This window comes from Athene cunicularia, assembly GCF_003259725.1.
Source record: "Athene cunicularia isolate RWA chromosome 6 unlocalized genomic scaffold, athCun1 chr6_part1, whole genome shotgun sequence".
In the NCBI taxonomy this organism is placed as follows: domain Eukaryota; kingdom Metazoa; phylum Chordata; class Aves; order Strigiformes; family Strigidae; genus Athene; species Athene cunicularia.
Window position 1 is genome coordinate 19,920,418 of NW_020799105.1, and position 18,525 is coordinate 19,938,942.

Genomic DNA, 18,525 nt, shown 5'->3' on the forward strand with positions numbered 1-18,525 from the left:
AAAGCTAAAAGATGCTGAAATTGTGCGTTGAGGCACACACAAGTTTTGCACAATCTTAGTAGAGGATCAAAGACAAGTGCTTCCAAGAGGTGAAATGCTCCCTCCTTTCTGTTCATGAGTTGTCATGTTTAACATGACCTGGGAGATTTTTTATTAGTTCTTCATGATTCTGAAAATCCTCAGAGATTAGTATCTAGGGCTGAGCCAGTTTCCTGAAATTTATCTAGCCAAGAGAATTATTTCTTCTGTACAAACATGACTCTTGCTTTAAATCCAGTTTATCAGCCTTAATTTGACTGATATATAGTCATAATTGCTCAACTAAAAGCAGCCAGATATGTTGGGGTTTTTTTCTGTGCATATGTAGCCCATAGAATAAATAAAGAGAACAATGTAAAAATGGCCAAAGCATTTGTTTGTATTCAGCACAAGAGGAATTCATCAGACTAAAGTAAGCTTGAACTAGGTCACTCTGAGGATGAAGACCATCAGAAAGTTAAATTAGCTCCACTGGGAACTAACTCCACATGCATTATTTGTCAAGATGCTTTTAAAAATCAATAAAGCTCTCAAAATACTTTAAATACAACCAAAGCCTGGCTGCAAAGTAGCTAAATCAATTTAAGAGTGGAGGTTTATTCTGCCCTGAGAATTGCTAAACAGAAACACAAGCACCATTTGGTGGTACAAATAATCATCTCCTCCAGACCCAGAACACTCCCTCAGCCTAGGCATGTGGCTAGCAGTTCTCCTACCATCAATACCTACACAAACACTGGGGAATCCTGCTCTCCCCGACACCCTTTTTTCAGCACGTAGCTCTACACTTTGGGGCACGTGGAATGGTGTGTTCTCTTAGGCAAGAGCACAGTCCCTGCTGCTCTGGCAGGAGACTGGTTTTGTAGTTTGCCCAGCGTGAGTCAGCTTTCTACTCCCTTCTTCCCCAGTGTCCAAGGGAGAGTTGTCTTTTCTTCTCACTTATGTAAATACAGAGCAGAGGACAATCTTTTATTTCCCTGTTTATTAGACATGCCCTCTACCAACCCCAAAGGTTAGCCCTGGGCCAGACACACACTGTCATTACATCTTTAATTAAAACTTTGACTGCAATGCGCAGGGCACACGCATGAGGCCGTTGGGTAGCACTGCACACCCAGCCCACGCAGGGCTGAGCAGAGACCCTCAGGGCAGCATCCCCCATCCCACACAGGTTTTAGAAACAGAAAGCCCCAATTCTGATTTCTTACAGAAGAGCTCGGAGATGACATACTTCAGGAGGGGCACAGGGGCTTTGGTAAATACGACTCAAAGGTGATTCCTCAAAGTTGCAGATCACGGACTGTGGTTTATTTTAATGTAACCATCAAAGCAGAGAGTGTGACGAAGGGCAGTTTCAGCAGCAAGGCATTAAAGCGCCCTGTAGAGGAAAGAGACAATTCTGCAGCAACAACTGCAGATGTTAAACCTCAACCAGAGCAGCAGAATTGCTGCCGGACGGCTCTGCTCAGTCTCCTTTGCTCAGTTTAAATCTTTAGATGCAAATAGGTTCCTAGAAGATGAGTAGCTGTGCTGGCAAGCAGACAGGAGGACCTGGCAAGTTATAAGCTTGCTTGCTTTCTTCTCCTATTTCAGTAAATCATGAAGTGACTGATGACCAGTTAATCTGAGTTCAGAGAATTTACAGCAAAGAAACAGTCACAGAAACTCTTTCCTAAGTAAAATAAATATTATCATGCTAAAAGTCTTTCTTGTTTCACTTTACCCAAGGAAATAATCTTGATAATTCCCAATTCATCAGCAGGATCAGAGCGTGACATCACAAATTCCCATTCAAACCCTTGTCATCTGTGATGTCAGAGTTCAGACACTTAAGCAACACCTGCATGGTAAAATGGTGAGCTATAAAATGTAAGTGATAAAGGCTTCTTTCAGTAGTTTATAGCATGGATACATGGCTTCATACAACAAAAAATATAGGTAAGTTACAGTATGGCAGATCACCCAACAAGCATGTGGCAAGTGAGATCCTTTGATACAGATTTCCACGGGGTGTTTGGAGAGCTCTCTCATCAAAAGCTCTTTGCAAAGCTACTGTGAGATCAGGGAGCAGCTTTTCCACATGAATAAATTGGGGATGGAACGCTCACAACAGAGAGGTCACCAGCAGAATGCCACAGCACCGGGGTCATGCTAATTGCTGTGTTCATAAAACGCTGAAAAGGAGGTGAACGGTGAAACCCAAAGCTCATGTGCCATCATCCAGGGAAGTAAAGAAAAGAATTGACTACAAAGAGCTACAGGACTTCATTTCACTAAGCAATGGGATGAGAGATCCATATTATCTATGTTTACATTGACTGACAAATTGATGCATTGGGAAAACAATCTTAATTTTAATTTCATAAGGAGTAGCTACTATTACCCACAAATGACATTTGGGATTATAGGAGATACCTCCAAGAAGTGTTAGCTTTATATACAGCAGTTATTAAGAAAAGGGAAATTCAACACTGGGAAGTATTAGAAAAGAGAGAAGAAAATATTATTATGTCAAAACATGAACGAGGTGAAGGATTGTGTGTGCAGTTTTTCAATTCATGACACATCCCTGAAGGGAAGCATGAAACAGAAGTGTGCATGGAGAATTTCATTATACTCTATGGGTCTCTCTCTCCTGCATATCTGTACTCAGTAACTATGACATTCCCTGAAGTATAAAATTGGAACCATAACTGGGAAGCATATTACTACTTGAACAGGCTTTCAGAAGTTGTAGCTGAGGGAGTATAATGAGATTATTTAGATTACAAGTAGATAATCACCAGGTATGATGCATCTCTGTATTTTAAGGGAAATGGTTCTATAGCTCAGATGAAATTCTGCCCAAGATTCATTCCAACAGACTAAAACATCAAAACGGGGATGTCTGGGGATTGCTGCTCAGGCTGTCCAAGCAACAGGGAGAAGCAGGTGCCTGCTCAGTAAAGACTTAATACAAAAGTCATTACAAAAAAAGAACCGAAGAGGCCTGTTCTTCCACTCTTGCACACATAGGACAGGTCCTGTCAGGCAAGTTCTGCTTCCAGCACCTTTGATGAGTTGGGTTTAAGTACCAGCAGGCCATGGCCAGCAAGAGAGACCCAAAAGTGGAAATCTTGAAGTATATCCATTTAGTGCTGTGTGGTACCTGCTGGAGAAATTTTTTGCTTCATGTTAACTACACAGGGAATTTAAGTTAGCTACCTTAACATATAGGTAATTGTAAGATTTCATGCCTTGACCCATTCCAAATATGAGTCGTATGTCACTGCTCAGCCATTCCTGCCACAGGAAGAGGTTTCTATGACGAGAAGATGTGACTTTGCAGTCCCTCAGCTATCCCATGGTTAACTGACTGTGCAGACTCTCGGGGTATATGCTCACAGCCCAGTTCAATTCATGGTTGCTGTGCACTTCCACAGGACAGCAGCATGAACCTAAGCAGACAGACCTCTGAAGAGGTGTTCTCATCCTGACAATGCACCTCATCCACTGGGTAACATCCACTGGCCATCTTATTAATTTATTAAATATTCTCTGTATGAAATTCTTCAATTTGCTGATAGATGACAAATGCTGAGGAAAAAAAAAAATTACCTGCTATCCTCTAACAGAAACCAGTGATGATCCAGGTAATCTCAGAAACAATAACAGTTTTTCTTAACTAATGACTAGTTGAAAAACAATACTAAAAGAGGCAATAAGTATTATTACTAAATCCATTCTGTTGTCACCATTAGGGGAATCAACTTTCCTGTTCTGTGCTAATTAGATCAGTTCGCAACAGCTCACAAAGAGGAACATTAACCAAGTGTACCTGGGGCACCTCAGGGACAGACAGAGACAGCCCGAAGGGATTTCTGAGTACTCATTGCCTATGAAATTTTGGAATCCCCTTAAACCAGTCATCCAAGTTAGGTCAAGATATATGGGTTTAATCCTTCCACTCCCTCTAGCAAAGTGCTTTGTCAAGGAGCTTTCAACTGAGGCCAAGTCAGCAAGTTTGTCTTGTTTTGCTAATGCAGTAACGCTGATCATCTGTGCCTCCTGACAGAGGTAAGGCTTCCCCTCACATGTGATTCTGCTGCCCATTTAAAGCCAGTGTGTTTCAGGGATGATAGATGAAATTTAGATTCTCCAACCTTTTTCTGTTAATAGGCACTAGAGGTATAAAAATACCTTGTTGGGCCAGTGTCAAACCAATTTCTGGTATAATGTGATGTTCTCTGGGACTAAATAACTTCCTCTGACCTGTAATTATAGAATGACACCTGCCAGAGTAAGTCCACCCTCAATTCACTCCTCCTGTGATTACCAATACCTGAAGTTCACCAGCCTACCAAAAAGATCTTGTTTATCCTCGATTAAACCCAGAATTAAAGTCTTGCAGTGCTATAAGCATAGTGCACTCTAATACGATGGGCTGTCTTGCACCACGTTGTCTTTGGAGATGAGCAGGCAAAAATCAGAGGCAGATGATCCACGGCCCTTTTCCTTGGAGGAAAGATCCCTCTCCTCTACCAGCCAGAGAATATTTCCCCAAAAAAGCTCCAGAATGAAAGTTCAGACTCCTACCTGCAAATCCTCCTCTTTATTACTCAGAAATAAAAGACAGAATAGGGCTCAGACCTCCATTTCCTTTCACAAAAGTCCTAATAGTTACAGACTGAGATCAGATTTTGCGCTGAGAACGTGCACGAAGGGACACAAGTATGTGCTACAGCCCTGACACGACCTGAATGCATCAGCCTAGCAAAGCAACTGCGCCGCAGGGCTCCACCCTCCCCTGCTTATGCTCAGCCAAAGGAACAGCACAAAGGCTGAACCTTGTACTAGCAAGGCATGAGTACCTGTTACTGCAGACAGAGAATGAGGGACACGCACAGCCTGACCATCTATTATATTTTTCCTGTCCAGTGGCAATGTTGGGAGCCCTGTTTACAGCTCAGTATTACACCACATAAGCACCTCCATAAAGACACATCAACTTTTAATGTGCATTTAAAGGTTTCTAGTGGACATGCTCTAAGAGCAGCAAAGCAACTCTCCAGAGCAGCAAACACCACCAATGAAAGCATGTACTATCATTAACAGACTTATATGCAGCCTTCAGCTGTGGAAAGCAATTTCAGGAATTAAACGAGCAGTCAATACAACACATTGATCAAAAAAAGGAAGCTTTAACTAGAGTGACATCAGCACAGTGACTATCCCCATGTCATCACACAGTCCCAGCAGAGCAGAAAGGGAAGTAGGTTAAGCCAAGCAATGACCAATCCTCCCTAGAAGGACCTTTTCATTGTGGTCAAGGACTATTTTCATCCTAAAGGTACCGTAATTTGCACACTGCAAACTGAACTAAGTGTCCTCTGTGTATCTAGTGCATGTCAAGGCATCAAAACACCTTTGTTTTCTCTCATCTGGAGCTGTGTTGAAGACAGGAGTCAAATTCAAGCAGTTGGTTTTTATTCCGTAGTTCTACAGAATAGTCCTTTCACTGGGGTTGTCATAGCATACATGGAAACATTTTCAGTCACTCAGAACACGGCCTTTGTGGTTGGTTTCTATGTTGTTGGGTTTTTTTAAACCTGTAGAAAGTAAACAATCATATTAGGAAAAAATTAAAAAGGGATGAATCTGGATCATCATATTTCTATCTAACAACAGGAGTCAAAAACTTCTGCTTCAAAGTATCCATCCACAAATATTTCCTCAACAACTGCAGAAAGGCATCAGGGAGATCCAACTGTAGAAGAGTTGAGTACTTTCCTAGTCAGACCCCCTCCATCATCTGTATCAAAGACCATCTTGACCATATATTGACAATTGCCTACTATTACAGTAGTCAGCAGGATGAATTTAAATATTTCAACTTTCCAAATCAAGAAATTAAATTAATCTAAAAATATTTTAATGTAGCAGGTTTGTCTATGGAACCAGTGCAACATAAAGAAGACACCCATTGTATAACCAACTTTACTGCTTAATCTTAACAGAGTAAGCTACAGATGCAATGGATTTACCACAAGTTATTTGGTTAAATTAAATACTGCAGTTAGGATCATGCTGTTGGTAATTGTGGCTTTACAGTACCAATGCTCAAGTTGGCTGAGTTAGTTTTACTGTAAGTAAAATGCAAGTTTACAGAGAAACAAAATAATTTAGTATAGTACGCTGTATTCTGTTTCATGCTCAGTCACAATGATAACGTCTTTGACAGATAATCAATATTTCAGCATTATGTTAATAATGCCAAAACATACAGGAATTTAAATGCCAAATTTACAACATAATACAGTGCTTAAAAGACAGATTTCTCAGGTATGATGGCCAAGTGGGAATGCTACACAGGACTGAGAAGCATCCAAGCGCTACGCAGTACGTACGAAGTGAACCACGCTGACAGGAATCCTTTACTTTTTGATGGAATTATTGTTCTAGAAGTTTGTGTCCCAAACATAATGCGACATAAAATGAACATTGAACCCTTGCCTCAAACATGAAGCAAAAGCACTACGTTATTTACAAACTTGAACCAGTAAAACCACTTTAAGAGCAGGAAAAAATTTTGATACGTGATGAAGATGACAGAGCTTGATTACTGTATTATGTGAACTAGAATGGTAATGAAGTTGTAAACATACTTTAACCAAGTTAGGTTAATGCATCTATTCTTAACTGAAGAATATTGTCATTTCAGCAAACAGTGATTTTTAAAGCTAAGGACACTATCAGAGGTTTTATTTTTGTTTAAAGCCAAAACTGATAAAAATCTGGAAACCAGCATATCAGTTTTGTTCCCTATTAGCCTTCATTAACTTCTCCACTGTGCACTTCAGCAAAATTTTCAAAACCCCTGTTTTTATCTAATTCTTCTTCAACTGGAGTAGCTGGTAGCAAAGTTGAAACAAACGCTATCAACGTGAAAAATCCCTATTCAAGGATGGTTTGGTTTTCCACTACTGGGGATGAGATTAGACTGCTGGCATTGTTCTACATAGCAATAATTTTTTATTTCAGAAGAAAAACTTCCTGAAAATTAAATAAGAGAAATATATAGGTAAATCAGATTTGAATCTGTCAATCACAGCACCATCCTTCTCATTCTTCCTCCTCCCCACCCTCCAAACTAACAGCATTGTCAAATTGGCTGATGTGAAACTGATAGAATTAAACTCATTTATATGAAGGCTGGATACAAACCAAAAGGAAACTTTGTCCCTGCCGCATCTATTTTTTATCTTTTTCCTGCATTTTGTAAGGAACTCATGAAAGCATAAAGGGGGTTGTGTTGGCTTTTTGTGTGGGGTTTTTTTTTTGTTTTTTTGTTTTAAAACAGGCATAAGTGTTGTGCAAGACAAAAGTGAACAAAATTTTGTTTCACTTCAGAAAAATTTTGTATTACCAACTCATTTCTCTTCATAACTGAAGGTGATAAAAAATAAATTCATAGTAAGAAAAAAACCAACCTGTAGTCAAACTGCTTTTTCAAGTATGTTTCTCCCTCACAAAAGAATTGCATTATTGATACTACTGATTAAAACCCATTCACAATCATTAGGATTTAGACCATAGTTCCAGATTTCCTGGAACTGGGCTCCACTGGCTCTCCAGCTGAGTTCATACAAGACTGGAAGTGGGAGGCCAATGGGTACACACACATGCATTACACCACTCCTCAACTCCCCGATTCTGACTACATCCACTATCACACCCCCAGCACATCCCCAGAAAGGAGAAATGGCACAGGAGCCACAAAGTGATCTTGGACAGGTACCATGGTTCGCTGATCAACCAGGTGCAAAGCTGGTTTGTGCTGATAGAGATGCACTTTGCAGTCCTACTGGACTGCAGAATTTTGTCCACAATGTTTCTACACAGCACAGCATAAAACATATCTTAGTATTTCATTCAGTCTGGAATTCACATCTCAATCTATTGCAATTATGGAAGCCAATGAAAAGTCAATGAGAAAAGTTCTACAAGAGTTGGTCCCAGCATTAAACACTAATACATATGAAAAATAAAAGGGGACAAACTTCCAAGTCACTATTAGTGATGGTGATAGGTTCAACTTTTCTTCCTTCCTCCTTAAATTCACCTCCCATTAATGCAAGAGAAAAGTGCAACTTTGCAGCATGTTTGTTCACATCAAGTTTTTCCTCAGGAACACATTTTGCAGTAACAAAATATGGTCTATAAAGTTGCAAAGTGCACAGCTGAAGGCACAGAGTACAAACACATAAGAAAACAGATTTCAAAATACTAAGTAACAAAAAAAGAGATAAAAAGAAAAATATGGAATTTAAAACTCCCTGACAGAAGATACATTTATATGGGACCAACTCTTAAAAGGTGACAATTTTTAAACTAACAAACAAATACTGTAAAATAATGAAAATTTATTCTTATTATTTAAGTAAAAGCTCCAGAAAATACCTTGAAGTTTAAAAACTAATACACTGACGTGTTAACTAGTTTTAAGAATGTCCTTAATATTAAGAAAAGAGTGCAAAAAAGATTCTTCCATTCTAATTGCTTTTGGAAGCTGCTGATTTCGGCTGCCCATTTCCACTTTGAAAGGATTGTTTTTCAATGTGCATTCCTCACAAAAATCGCAGAACATGAACTTGTTGATAGGCTAGACCAAGGAATCATGTCTTTCAAAGTCATCCCAATTGTAGCAGCAAGTGTCATTTTATTATATAAAGAAGAAAGTCCAAAACTCTTCTTTGAGGCATAGTTCATGTCAGAGCTCGAGTATCAGCAGTTGCCAAAGGAGGCTCCGGATACCACCTGCGCTCCTCCAGTGTCTGTTCTGGCTAGGAATAGAAGCTGATCCAGTATATTCACTATCTGTACCCCCTGGAGCTTGCACAAGCTGATGAGCCATCTGAAATTATAGAAAAAATTCAATAAATTCTCTTACATCAAACTTTCACCTTATGTCCTTTGTCCTTCTTCCCCCCAAAGCCCCAAAACCGGCATTGCCTGCAAAACATTAACAGTGTAAACTGATATACCATGTAGACATCCATTCATTCATTTCAGGTTGTAGTAAGAGTTCATCATAAAACTATATGACATTTTAGGGTAGGAAGTAAAGCAAACAATACTCAGCTGAAAGTACAGGAGGAAACTTGGTAAAAAGAATGCAATAAAATGAACTAAAGTCAACAACAGTACCAGAAGAGATACTCCTCCCCAACCCCCAAGGCTATTTAATGACAATGAGGAGCCTGTACCTTAACCCTAATCTAGAATGTATGGGACTAGATTCTCTCCTGGCCAAATAATGAGTCAGCATAGAAAATGAGACCTTTGACTGACTGCACCCAAATTAGGGCTGTCTGGAGCAGAGGAACCAAGAATGGACATATCATTCCTCCCTGTGTCTCTTCCCCCGACTCCTTAATCTATACTGGGGGAAATTAAGGGAGTGACAAAGTGAAGAACCTCACAGTTAAACGTGCAGCAAGAGAATTCATCTACAAACGGAAGAGAACTTCCCTGCTGCATGACTCAAACATTTGTAGCCAAATACTGCCATTAGGATCCGGGGCTGTACAGACACGTAACTGAGGGTTCCAAGTTGAAAAGTACAACCCCTCCAAACCCTCTGACAGACAGAAACACACATGACCAGCGGGCGATTTACATCAGAGGCGGACTGGCTCATCATTTCACTGCCTGTTATGTGTATCCTGATCAGGGAAAGGCTTAGGACAACTATGTTCTTTTTCCTCAAGACCTCAGCTGCCGCTTAAATTAAGTGGAAATAACCTAGCCTCAGTAACTACATCATCTTACTACCTTACAGGTGGCTGTGGAACTCTAGCACAGTTAGGTCAAGCTCTAGGTCCAAGAAGTCTGTATTATTACTTAGAATGGTAAAGGTTACATTGGCAGACAGCTAGCTACATGTGGAGGTGCAGGCTCTGAAATCACACCACACCTGAGAACCCAGAAGTCCACCACTACACCCGTCAGGGACAGCAGCACAATGGAGGGCAGGGTTAGATGCATACTTACTGTAAGTTAACTCTTCCCCGGCTCTCTTACGTGACTGGTCACCTCTAGGAAAGAAGGGGAAGAAAGGTATTTTCACGATAAACTGAACGACTTGAAGACATCCCTGCTCACTACAAGGGGGTAAGACTAGATGACCTTTAAAGGTCCCTACAAACCCAAAGTATTCTATGATTTTAAAAAAGGAAAAACAACAGTGGAAGACCTCAGTGCAATCATCAATTTTTACAGGCTTTAGAAACAGAATGCAAACACAGTAGCAATAACACATGACTCTCAATTTACTAAAACAGTAGTCTGTATTTTATAGGTCTAATTAGTTCATCCTTTCGTTAAAGATAGTAGGTTTGATTCTATAGGATAATTTTTTTATAAAATGAAGATAAGGTCAATTGCTCATATGCAGTGCGATCTTAAGTCATGCATAAAACTGTCGTCCTTAATTCAAACTCCTCAACCGAACTTTACGGAACTATGTGAGAAGCTTTGCATCTATCAGTCTAAAAAGCTAAGATGCTCCTGAAAACCCAACAATCAGACTGTAAGCAAGTCTGAGCCGACAGCACTCACTCTTCAAGCAGAATATTTAAATAACTAAGGTTATATAAACACCGTTTGACAACATCGCTCCTGAAAACCCAAAGTCAAATTCCCATCTATTTGGAAAACATTTTTTGCCTTTTATTCTTGTGCACACAAACTCTTAAAGCTGGACAATCTTCTGCCTCAAGTTTCTCGTAACGATAGATATACTATTGATACTGTTATATAAGGAAAAGAGATTCCAATATACTTGCATCAGAGTGGTTATAGTTTCCCATTTATCTCCTGGAAGTTGGTAGAAATTGGGGAGTTTTCTAATAATACAAAGTGTTCTTCCCTGAAACCACTCTTAAGGTGATGGACCTGCTGTGTGTACCTTGATTAAGAGAAATACCGCCAAGCAACTGGCTTGTGTTCCCACTTTTTGCAACAATAGTATTTAATAGTGTTGATAAGCTTGACTATTTCAACTAGAACCTGACATGCCATTAATGCTGCTGAAGACACCTCACTGTGCTGTGTTCTTCATGGTTATTGTTGTAGAAAATGAAACAGTAAAGAAAGACATCACCATTTCTGGCACAATTAGAGGAGAACAGATGACATTTCATACAAACCCAGATGAGAACAGACTTGGCACACTACTTGGTAAAAGAGAAAAGCAACCCTTTCATACCCATAAATATATACATCTATATGTGTATAACCTCAGAACAATTCTGAAAAGCTATAAATAAATATAGCCTATGTTCATAGACAGGAAGAAGCAGATCACATCTTGAAATACATTTCAAGGAAAAATGCATTTCAAATACCACTGCAAAATGCCACGTAGCAAATATATTATCTGTACTTCAGTTTTCTTTTACCTCTGTCCTTTTAATGACACTAACCTTTTATATAAACTCCATGTTTACCAGACTGCACTGACTCTGATAGTAAAACCACATAAAATAAATTGTGCAAAACACTTCATCAGAGACTAAATGCCATCAATCAGTTATTCCACTGAAAAGTTTTATTCTGCATTTTTATTTAATAAATTGAAAGCAAGCTACACAGAAATGGCAGTTGCACAAAAGCATAGGCTACGGTGGGCCTATTTTCTAGACCTACAAGGCGTATCAAACCTCTTCATATGTCCAAGTCCCAGAAGATCCCATATTGCAGAAAGCCAAAAGGAAGAGGAACTTTTAGAGATTAGACTCTGCAAACAAAAAAGTGACACAGAAAGCTTTACTACGACTATCCTCAAACCCTTATCTCTTCTTTGTTCCCACCTACTACACAGGACAGAAAGAGCTTCCTATGGATTTGCATTAGTGATAGTGCCATGGAATTACTTTTCTGCATAAAACAGTTGTTAAAACATATTGTGAGGATCCCACCAAGACTGACAAAAGAGCACCACAGAGGCATCTAGGCTTTGCAATGGTCAGGAATCTTCCTACTACCCTTCCTAGCCTTTTATACATTATCCTCCTCAGCACCAGCCAAAGAACTTCACAGCCAAGCTGACAAGCCTGTCTTATTTTCAGATACCTACGGGAAAAATGTTTCTGAAACCCATTGCTTCTGTGGATATGAACTGTTACTACTTGAAAGTTCATTTTTAATTCTCTATGAAGCATGAAACAGGTGAAATGTAGTTGTGAGCAGAACCATTATAAGCCACATTTGGAATCAGTAAGATTGAAAGTGAGACAAAACTAGTGTTTCTTTTTTTTGTTTTATTCTGTGCATTACATTTTTTTCTCAGCATTATATGCCTACTCAGTCTTAAAATGCTATTTCTTGGTCCAAATGCACTGCTTTTCTCAGCCTCATGGCTTTGTTTTTAGTGTCTTAACTCAAAAAGTTTCCTCAGAAAGCCTTACAAGGAGTGAGTCTACAATACCATTTGCATTTGGGTCAGTATCAGAGTTCTGAAGCTCAATAATTTACCAAGATTTGAAGAGATTACCTTCGAGGAAAACAACAGAAGAGTCTGAGATCAAGGAGTAACATCTAACACTAACCATTCCCACATCCAGTGGGTGTTCAAACTACAGGACCAGATTTCTCAGCATTTGCACAGGTAACAGGAAAGATGAAGATGTATCCATTTCATGCAGAAAAAATCCTCTTGGGAACAGAGCACAACAGCTTCCCCAGCCTGATCGTGGATTGTCAGAGTAATGCAAAAGTGGTAACTGTTGGGATGAAAGCTATCTGCCTAGGCAGTTAAATAGAAGAGCAGAGAGCAAACAGGCACAGCCCAGAGTGAACAATATAGGTTATGAAAATTTTCCACTGTCTTTTACAGTTTATTCTTTTTTTCCCCCTCAATTCAATACTCTGAAAAAAAAGAAATGCCCGTTTAAAATTAATACCTTGACTATTTAATAGCTCTAAAAGTGGAATAAGGACAAGTCATCAACTGGCATTTTCAGAAGCATTATGAAGAAAGTCATCTTAGAGAAAATAAACAGCCAAGATAAAGGCTGAACAAAAGCATGATCATGTACCAGAAGCATAATCAAAACACGGGGAGGCATGAACTGTAAGCAATCTGTTTCATGAAAACATTTCAAGACTTCTAATCATCTACTTTTGGTAGTGCTCAAAACATGTGGAAAATAAGGCTGTAGTTCAGATACTGAGTTGTGAATGTTCTTCATTAACTCTTAAATTATTTCTTCAACATTTTTAGGTGTATCCATTTCTACCATTTCAGCACTGTTCAGCACAATGGCTACTGAAGACTAATAATTATTACCTAGTAAATCCATTCTGCATAAGCTCTCTTTGAAGTTTCTGGTCTTGAGCAGCATATTCCTGAAGCTCAGATTCCACAGCAGGGGGTAGAATATTTGGGATGAATTTAGAAAATAAAGCTGGTGCCATCTGTACCCATTCTGTAGAAAGAGGGAAAGCAACAACAAAATACGTACTCTTTGACAAATGTAACTCTGCTCTATTTTAAATACAATTTAGGATCTTGAATTAAAAAAAAAAAAACCAAACAAAAAAACCCACAAAAAAATCAAGACAACACAAAAACCACCCCCAAAATCCAAAAACTATTCCCCAAAACACAGAGAAACCAAGCCTTAAAGCAGAGCAAATAATCAGACTTAAATTCAGATATTTACATGTAGATAAAGGAATTACTTTTTTTTTGGTCGTCAACCTCATCATTTGTAACATTTTACTCTGGGAATCATATTCATAAAAGTTTACACTTCTCTTCCCTAAGCCTTACTTCTAGAAAGCACAGTAATATCACCATACACGCCTGCTTCTCCATCCCCCCATTTCAAATGAATTAATGCAATTCTCTCACTGATCTTCCAAAGCTTAGATGAACACTTTTTAACGTTCAGTATATAATTTTAACCTGTATTAGCTCAGCCTCAAGTTAGAAATGTGCTTTAATGCCACTACACTAAACACTGACTTACAGAAGCAAGAAAGCTGCTTCAAGGCTGATGATAAGAAACACAGAACACTGAGCAAAAGATGAAAATTGGGTTTCTAGCAACTGTGTAAGAAGTTCTAAGAAAATAAATACTCCTCAAGTATTTCTGAAGCCAGATTTTCCAGAGGTTGTAGCAGTTGCCTTAAACTTAATCTTTACTTGGAAAAAAAGGGTGCTTTTAAATATATTCACTAAGGCACATCATGAGGTTTTATCCAATTCCCATATATGATTAGTTGGTCCATGCCAAGCTTCAACAGTCTTGTCTTTAATCAGCAAAATCACTAAATAATCATTACTAGTGCACAGGTGGTTTAATCAAAAACCAGTGCAGTAACCTCCCTCATCACAGAATCATTCAGGTTGTAAAAGACCATCAAGTCCAACTGTAAACCTAACACTGCCAAGTCCACCACTGAACCATGTCCCTAAGCACCACATCTACACGTCTACCTCCAGGGATGGTGACTCAACCCTTGCCGCATACGTATTTAGGAAAACAAATCACAACCACAGTATGAGAGACTCCTAGAAACATTCTTCTTTTTTACCTGGTCGTAGTGTATACAGGCCTTTCACAATATTTGCCATGGTTGAAGGAGTTATTTGAAACGGCGTTGACTGAGCTTCCAAAAGTAAAGCTGAAATATAATTAAGAGAATTAGACATTTTTCTAATCAAGAAATATAGGCTCTTACACATGCATTTTTGTATCAAAGAAATAAAGTAGTTGTGCTTTTTTTGTTTTTTGACATGCTCACAAAGGAAACAGCCAGGCATCTGATTGGCAACAATGCTCAAGAGTAATAAAACATCACCTTTAAATAGAATAACGTATGACGAAAATGTGAAATAACTTATTTTTCATCCATTTTCAGACAGGCAGCTGGAGTTCTGAGGAAAAAGCAAGCAAGTGATGGCTCTAAGTATTCAGATGCAGAACTGAAGTAAACAATTTATTTTTAGAAACACTGTCATATTGAGCCTGCTAAACACCTGGAGATCCACAAATCCTCACTTCACAGTATTTAGCATCTTGTTCACAAAGAGAAGGTTGGATTGAAAAAGAAAATATCTATGAATGAAGTTCAAGTAGTGTAAAAAGTAGTAAAAATCAAGTAAGAGGAGTTGTTTGTTCTCTTAAACACAAGTGAACATTTCTATTTCATTTTTAGTCTTTCCTGTAGCAAGCACTGAATAATTGCATCTTCCTCTCATAGAAAAAAAATGGCAATAGCAGATTTACTGCTTATGTTACAATAGCCAGGCCTTTAGCCTGCCTTGTATTTATCTGAGGTTTGTACATCCATCTGATTTACAAGAAAAAAAAATATTTTAAAAATCAATAAGGTTTAAACCAACTTCTGCCTTTTAGTTTATATTCTACAAAGGAGTTGAGCAGTATATACACCTTTCTGTACCCACTACAGAGAGAAATTATTCTTACAATTCTGCCTAAAAGGAGTATTTTTTTGCTTACATTGTAGAGACTCTGTTTTTTAAACCTCAAAGTTTCTCCATTTCTGTCTTCAGCATCTGCCACTGTAGCACTTACTATAAAAAGAAAAATCTTCAGTAGCATGTTCTTCTCTCAGTGAAACTGTTTAAGGGGCTCATGCAATAGGTAGATTAAAAGTATTTTTTTCCTAACCTCCAGGTAATCAAAGTGGTTATATTGAACTCTTATACATGAATTTCTTCTACAAAGAACCATCTTAAAAGTGCATGCTCCTTTCAGCTGAAGCCTTGAGAGGGTGAGAGCCTGTGATTTGTTTTGTAATGACGTATTTACAGCTTGTTTCCTAAAGATTTTTAAAACAGCCTCTTGGCAGCTACTCAAAAGTTGCAAATCATAAACTTAGAAAAGGAATAATGCTTTTTAATGAAGATACGCAGACAGTAATGCACAATCCATACAATGTGTGTGCATATACATATATTTGATTAGACTCTAGATACTTCAGCATAAGATTCAGCAATAGATTTGTAAAGTGAACAGAGAATTCTAGATTTGTTCTTCGTGTATAGATATCAAATTATGTTCCAAAGCTATGTATATCAAATTATTTAAAACAGGACAAGCCTAAAAATTAATATTGACAATCCATGAAGTCTAGAGTTAAAATCCACTTGAACACTTTAAGTAATTCAATTGGCAGTTTCTTGGTTTTATTCCTGATACAGTGAAGACTGTGCTCTCCAGTAGTATCCAAGTTAACCAGCAAAAGCAATTTAAAAATATTTCAGAAGCTACTTATATAATTGTGTATGTACAGGGCATATAATAGAAAAGAAAGAAGCTATTAAGAATTTCTCTGGGGACAAACCCAAGCATTAACGGAAGCTGCCCACAACTACATAACTAACTAGAGGGCATCTGACTATTTGGTTATCTCTGAGTAATGGAAAATTGCAGGTCACACTTCTTTCACCTACAGATGAAATCTGAAGTACAGTGCCTATACCCTGAGCACAGTGTCGTATGTACTGTCATCTTTCAATTGTATTTTTTTTTCCTAAATAACACAGAACAAATAGATGGCAGAGACAAAGAAAAAATGTATTTTATGGTATATAAGGATCAAAGACAAGAGGTGATGAGCACACCAGACTGGCAGCCCTCTCATTCCTCTCAGCCTGTGGTACTGGAGTACAAGATGCTCGTCCCTTCTCCTTTCCTTCCATCTAACGAAACCCCCACAGCACTCGCACAAGTGGTCCCTTAAGATGTTCAAGGTGCTGACCAACAGAATTATTTGTGTAAGCAATAGTTTCAGAAGATAATCCACATCTTGATATCGTACACCATTACAAACATGCAATATTGTCACTTTTTCAAGGTAATATTCACCCATGAAGCTCATTTCAATTATGATCCTTTAAGGTAATGTGAACAGATGTATTTGCAAGTAAAATGAGCAGCCACTTGCTTCTGTTCTAGATTACTGACTACATCACCTGGCATTAGAAAAGGATTTCATGAATAAAATCAGTGGAAGAATTCACCTGGAGATCAAGCCTACAAAAATATCTTCAGCACTATATTACAGCTTCAGAAATTAATATTTCTCATATTTGTTTCTGCAACTGCTTCCACCGCATGCTACAATGCAAATTTAAATCACTAGCTCCTGACTTACAGTCAGTAAACACAAACATGATGGTATTATATTTAACAACAGTATAACTTATGGCATATATTTCCCATTTCTCAATAAAGAAAACTAAAAGAATATAGTATTCATTAAAACCACAGAGTATAAACTAATCCAGTCTACAACTTCTCCAAAAGCTAGCTATCATTACCTGAACAATGAATAGCATTGCTTTAGGATATGTATTTTCAGAATGATTTCCATAAGAATGAACAAGACTCCTTTCTTTGAATAGATCCAAAAAACCTCATTGCAGGTTTATAGACAGAAGTAAATAGATAAAACATGTAAAACTTCTTCACACATAAATTCATCTCCTGCTTTGCAATGAAACCTACTTAAACATTCAATCCTGTATTACTTTCGAAAGGGTTACTTAAGGAATAGAAACAGCTATGCCAGAAACACTGAAGTTAACTGTTATTTTACAATCTTACAAAAAGACCTCTGAATATTAAGGCTTTGGCTCTTGCTTTATTAGAATAATTAATGAGACTCTACAACACAGAAGTTGCACAGACTCCTACCTACTCCCAGAAGCTCCACCTGCGGCATTTACAAAGACAGAGCAGGGTGAGGCAGAATAAAACTAAACCTCAGGTGAATGACAAAGGTAATGACACTATGATACTATCTGACCACCTCCACAGTGTTTATGAACTATTATTGCATTTGACGGACTAAGTAACCAATATGCAAAGAAGTTAATTAACCTGCAAATAGTCTTGAAAATCACTCGTGGCAGAATCAAAGAGAAGTGTGGATTCCCCTGATGAAATGCTTTAATTGCAGAAAGATACAAGATGCTTTCAAATATTGTTGAACCCAGGTAAGACACAATATCCAGAATGGCCTCAGGACTTTTTTGAGGAGTGGCGGATGTTGAGTGAGGGAGGTATAAAGCAGCAGCACTCCAGCTACCCTGCAGTAACTGAGTTACTCCATCACTGCACAGTAACACTGAAGAAGCTTGTCTCTCAATGAAGGTTTAAACTACTTCCCAATTCCAGGGGGATACCTGAGGCCAGACCCAGAACCCCAGTAATTCCAGGAGTAGCAGATGATATCTTACAAATACAAACTCACTTATTCATAACTCAAGATTCAGTTGCAAAAATTAAGAATTAGCTATTCTAAAAAAAAAAATTTAAAAGGATTTCTGTTCTTCAACATTCCTTTCAAAATAAATTTACTTTGTTTGGCAAAGATGCAATTTTTCTGTCAGAACAGTGAAACTTTTGCATGTTAACACACAAAATTTTTTTCTTCCATAATCTAACAACTTCAAAGTAAGATATT

The 18,525-nt window shown here is 38.2% G+C and overlaps 1 protein-coding gene across 1 annotated transcript in view; it reads right to left on the bottom strand.

Annotated features, from left to right (window-relative positions):
- Nucleotides 1-5,936: 5,936 nt before the first annotated feature.
- CACUL1 (CDK2 associated cullin domain 1) overlaps nt 5,937-18,525 on the bottom strand; it is a 49,872-nt gene continuing 37,283 nt past the window's right edge. Inside the window, exons 6-9 of the mRNA XM_026851456.1 lie at nt 14,623-14,712; nt 13,370-13,508; nt 10,072-10,115; nt 5,937-8,932 (exon numbers count right to left, since the gene is read on the bottom strand). Of these exons, the coding sequence (XP_026707257.1) occupies nt 8,892-8,932; nt 10,072-10,115; nt 13,370-13,508; nt 14,623-14,712 (314 nt within the window). The 3' untranslated portion in view covers nt 5,937-8,891. The remainder of the gene's footprint in view (nt 8,933-10,071; nt 10,116-13,369; nt 13,509-14,622; nt 14,713-18,525) is intronic.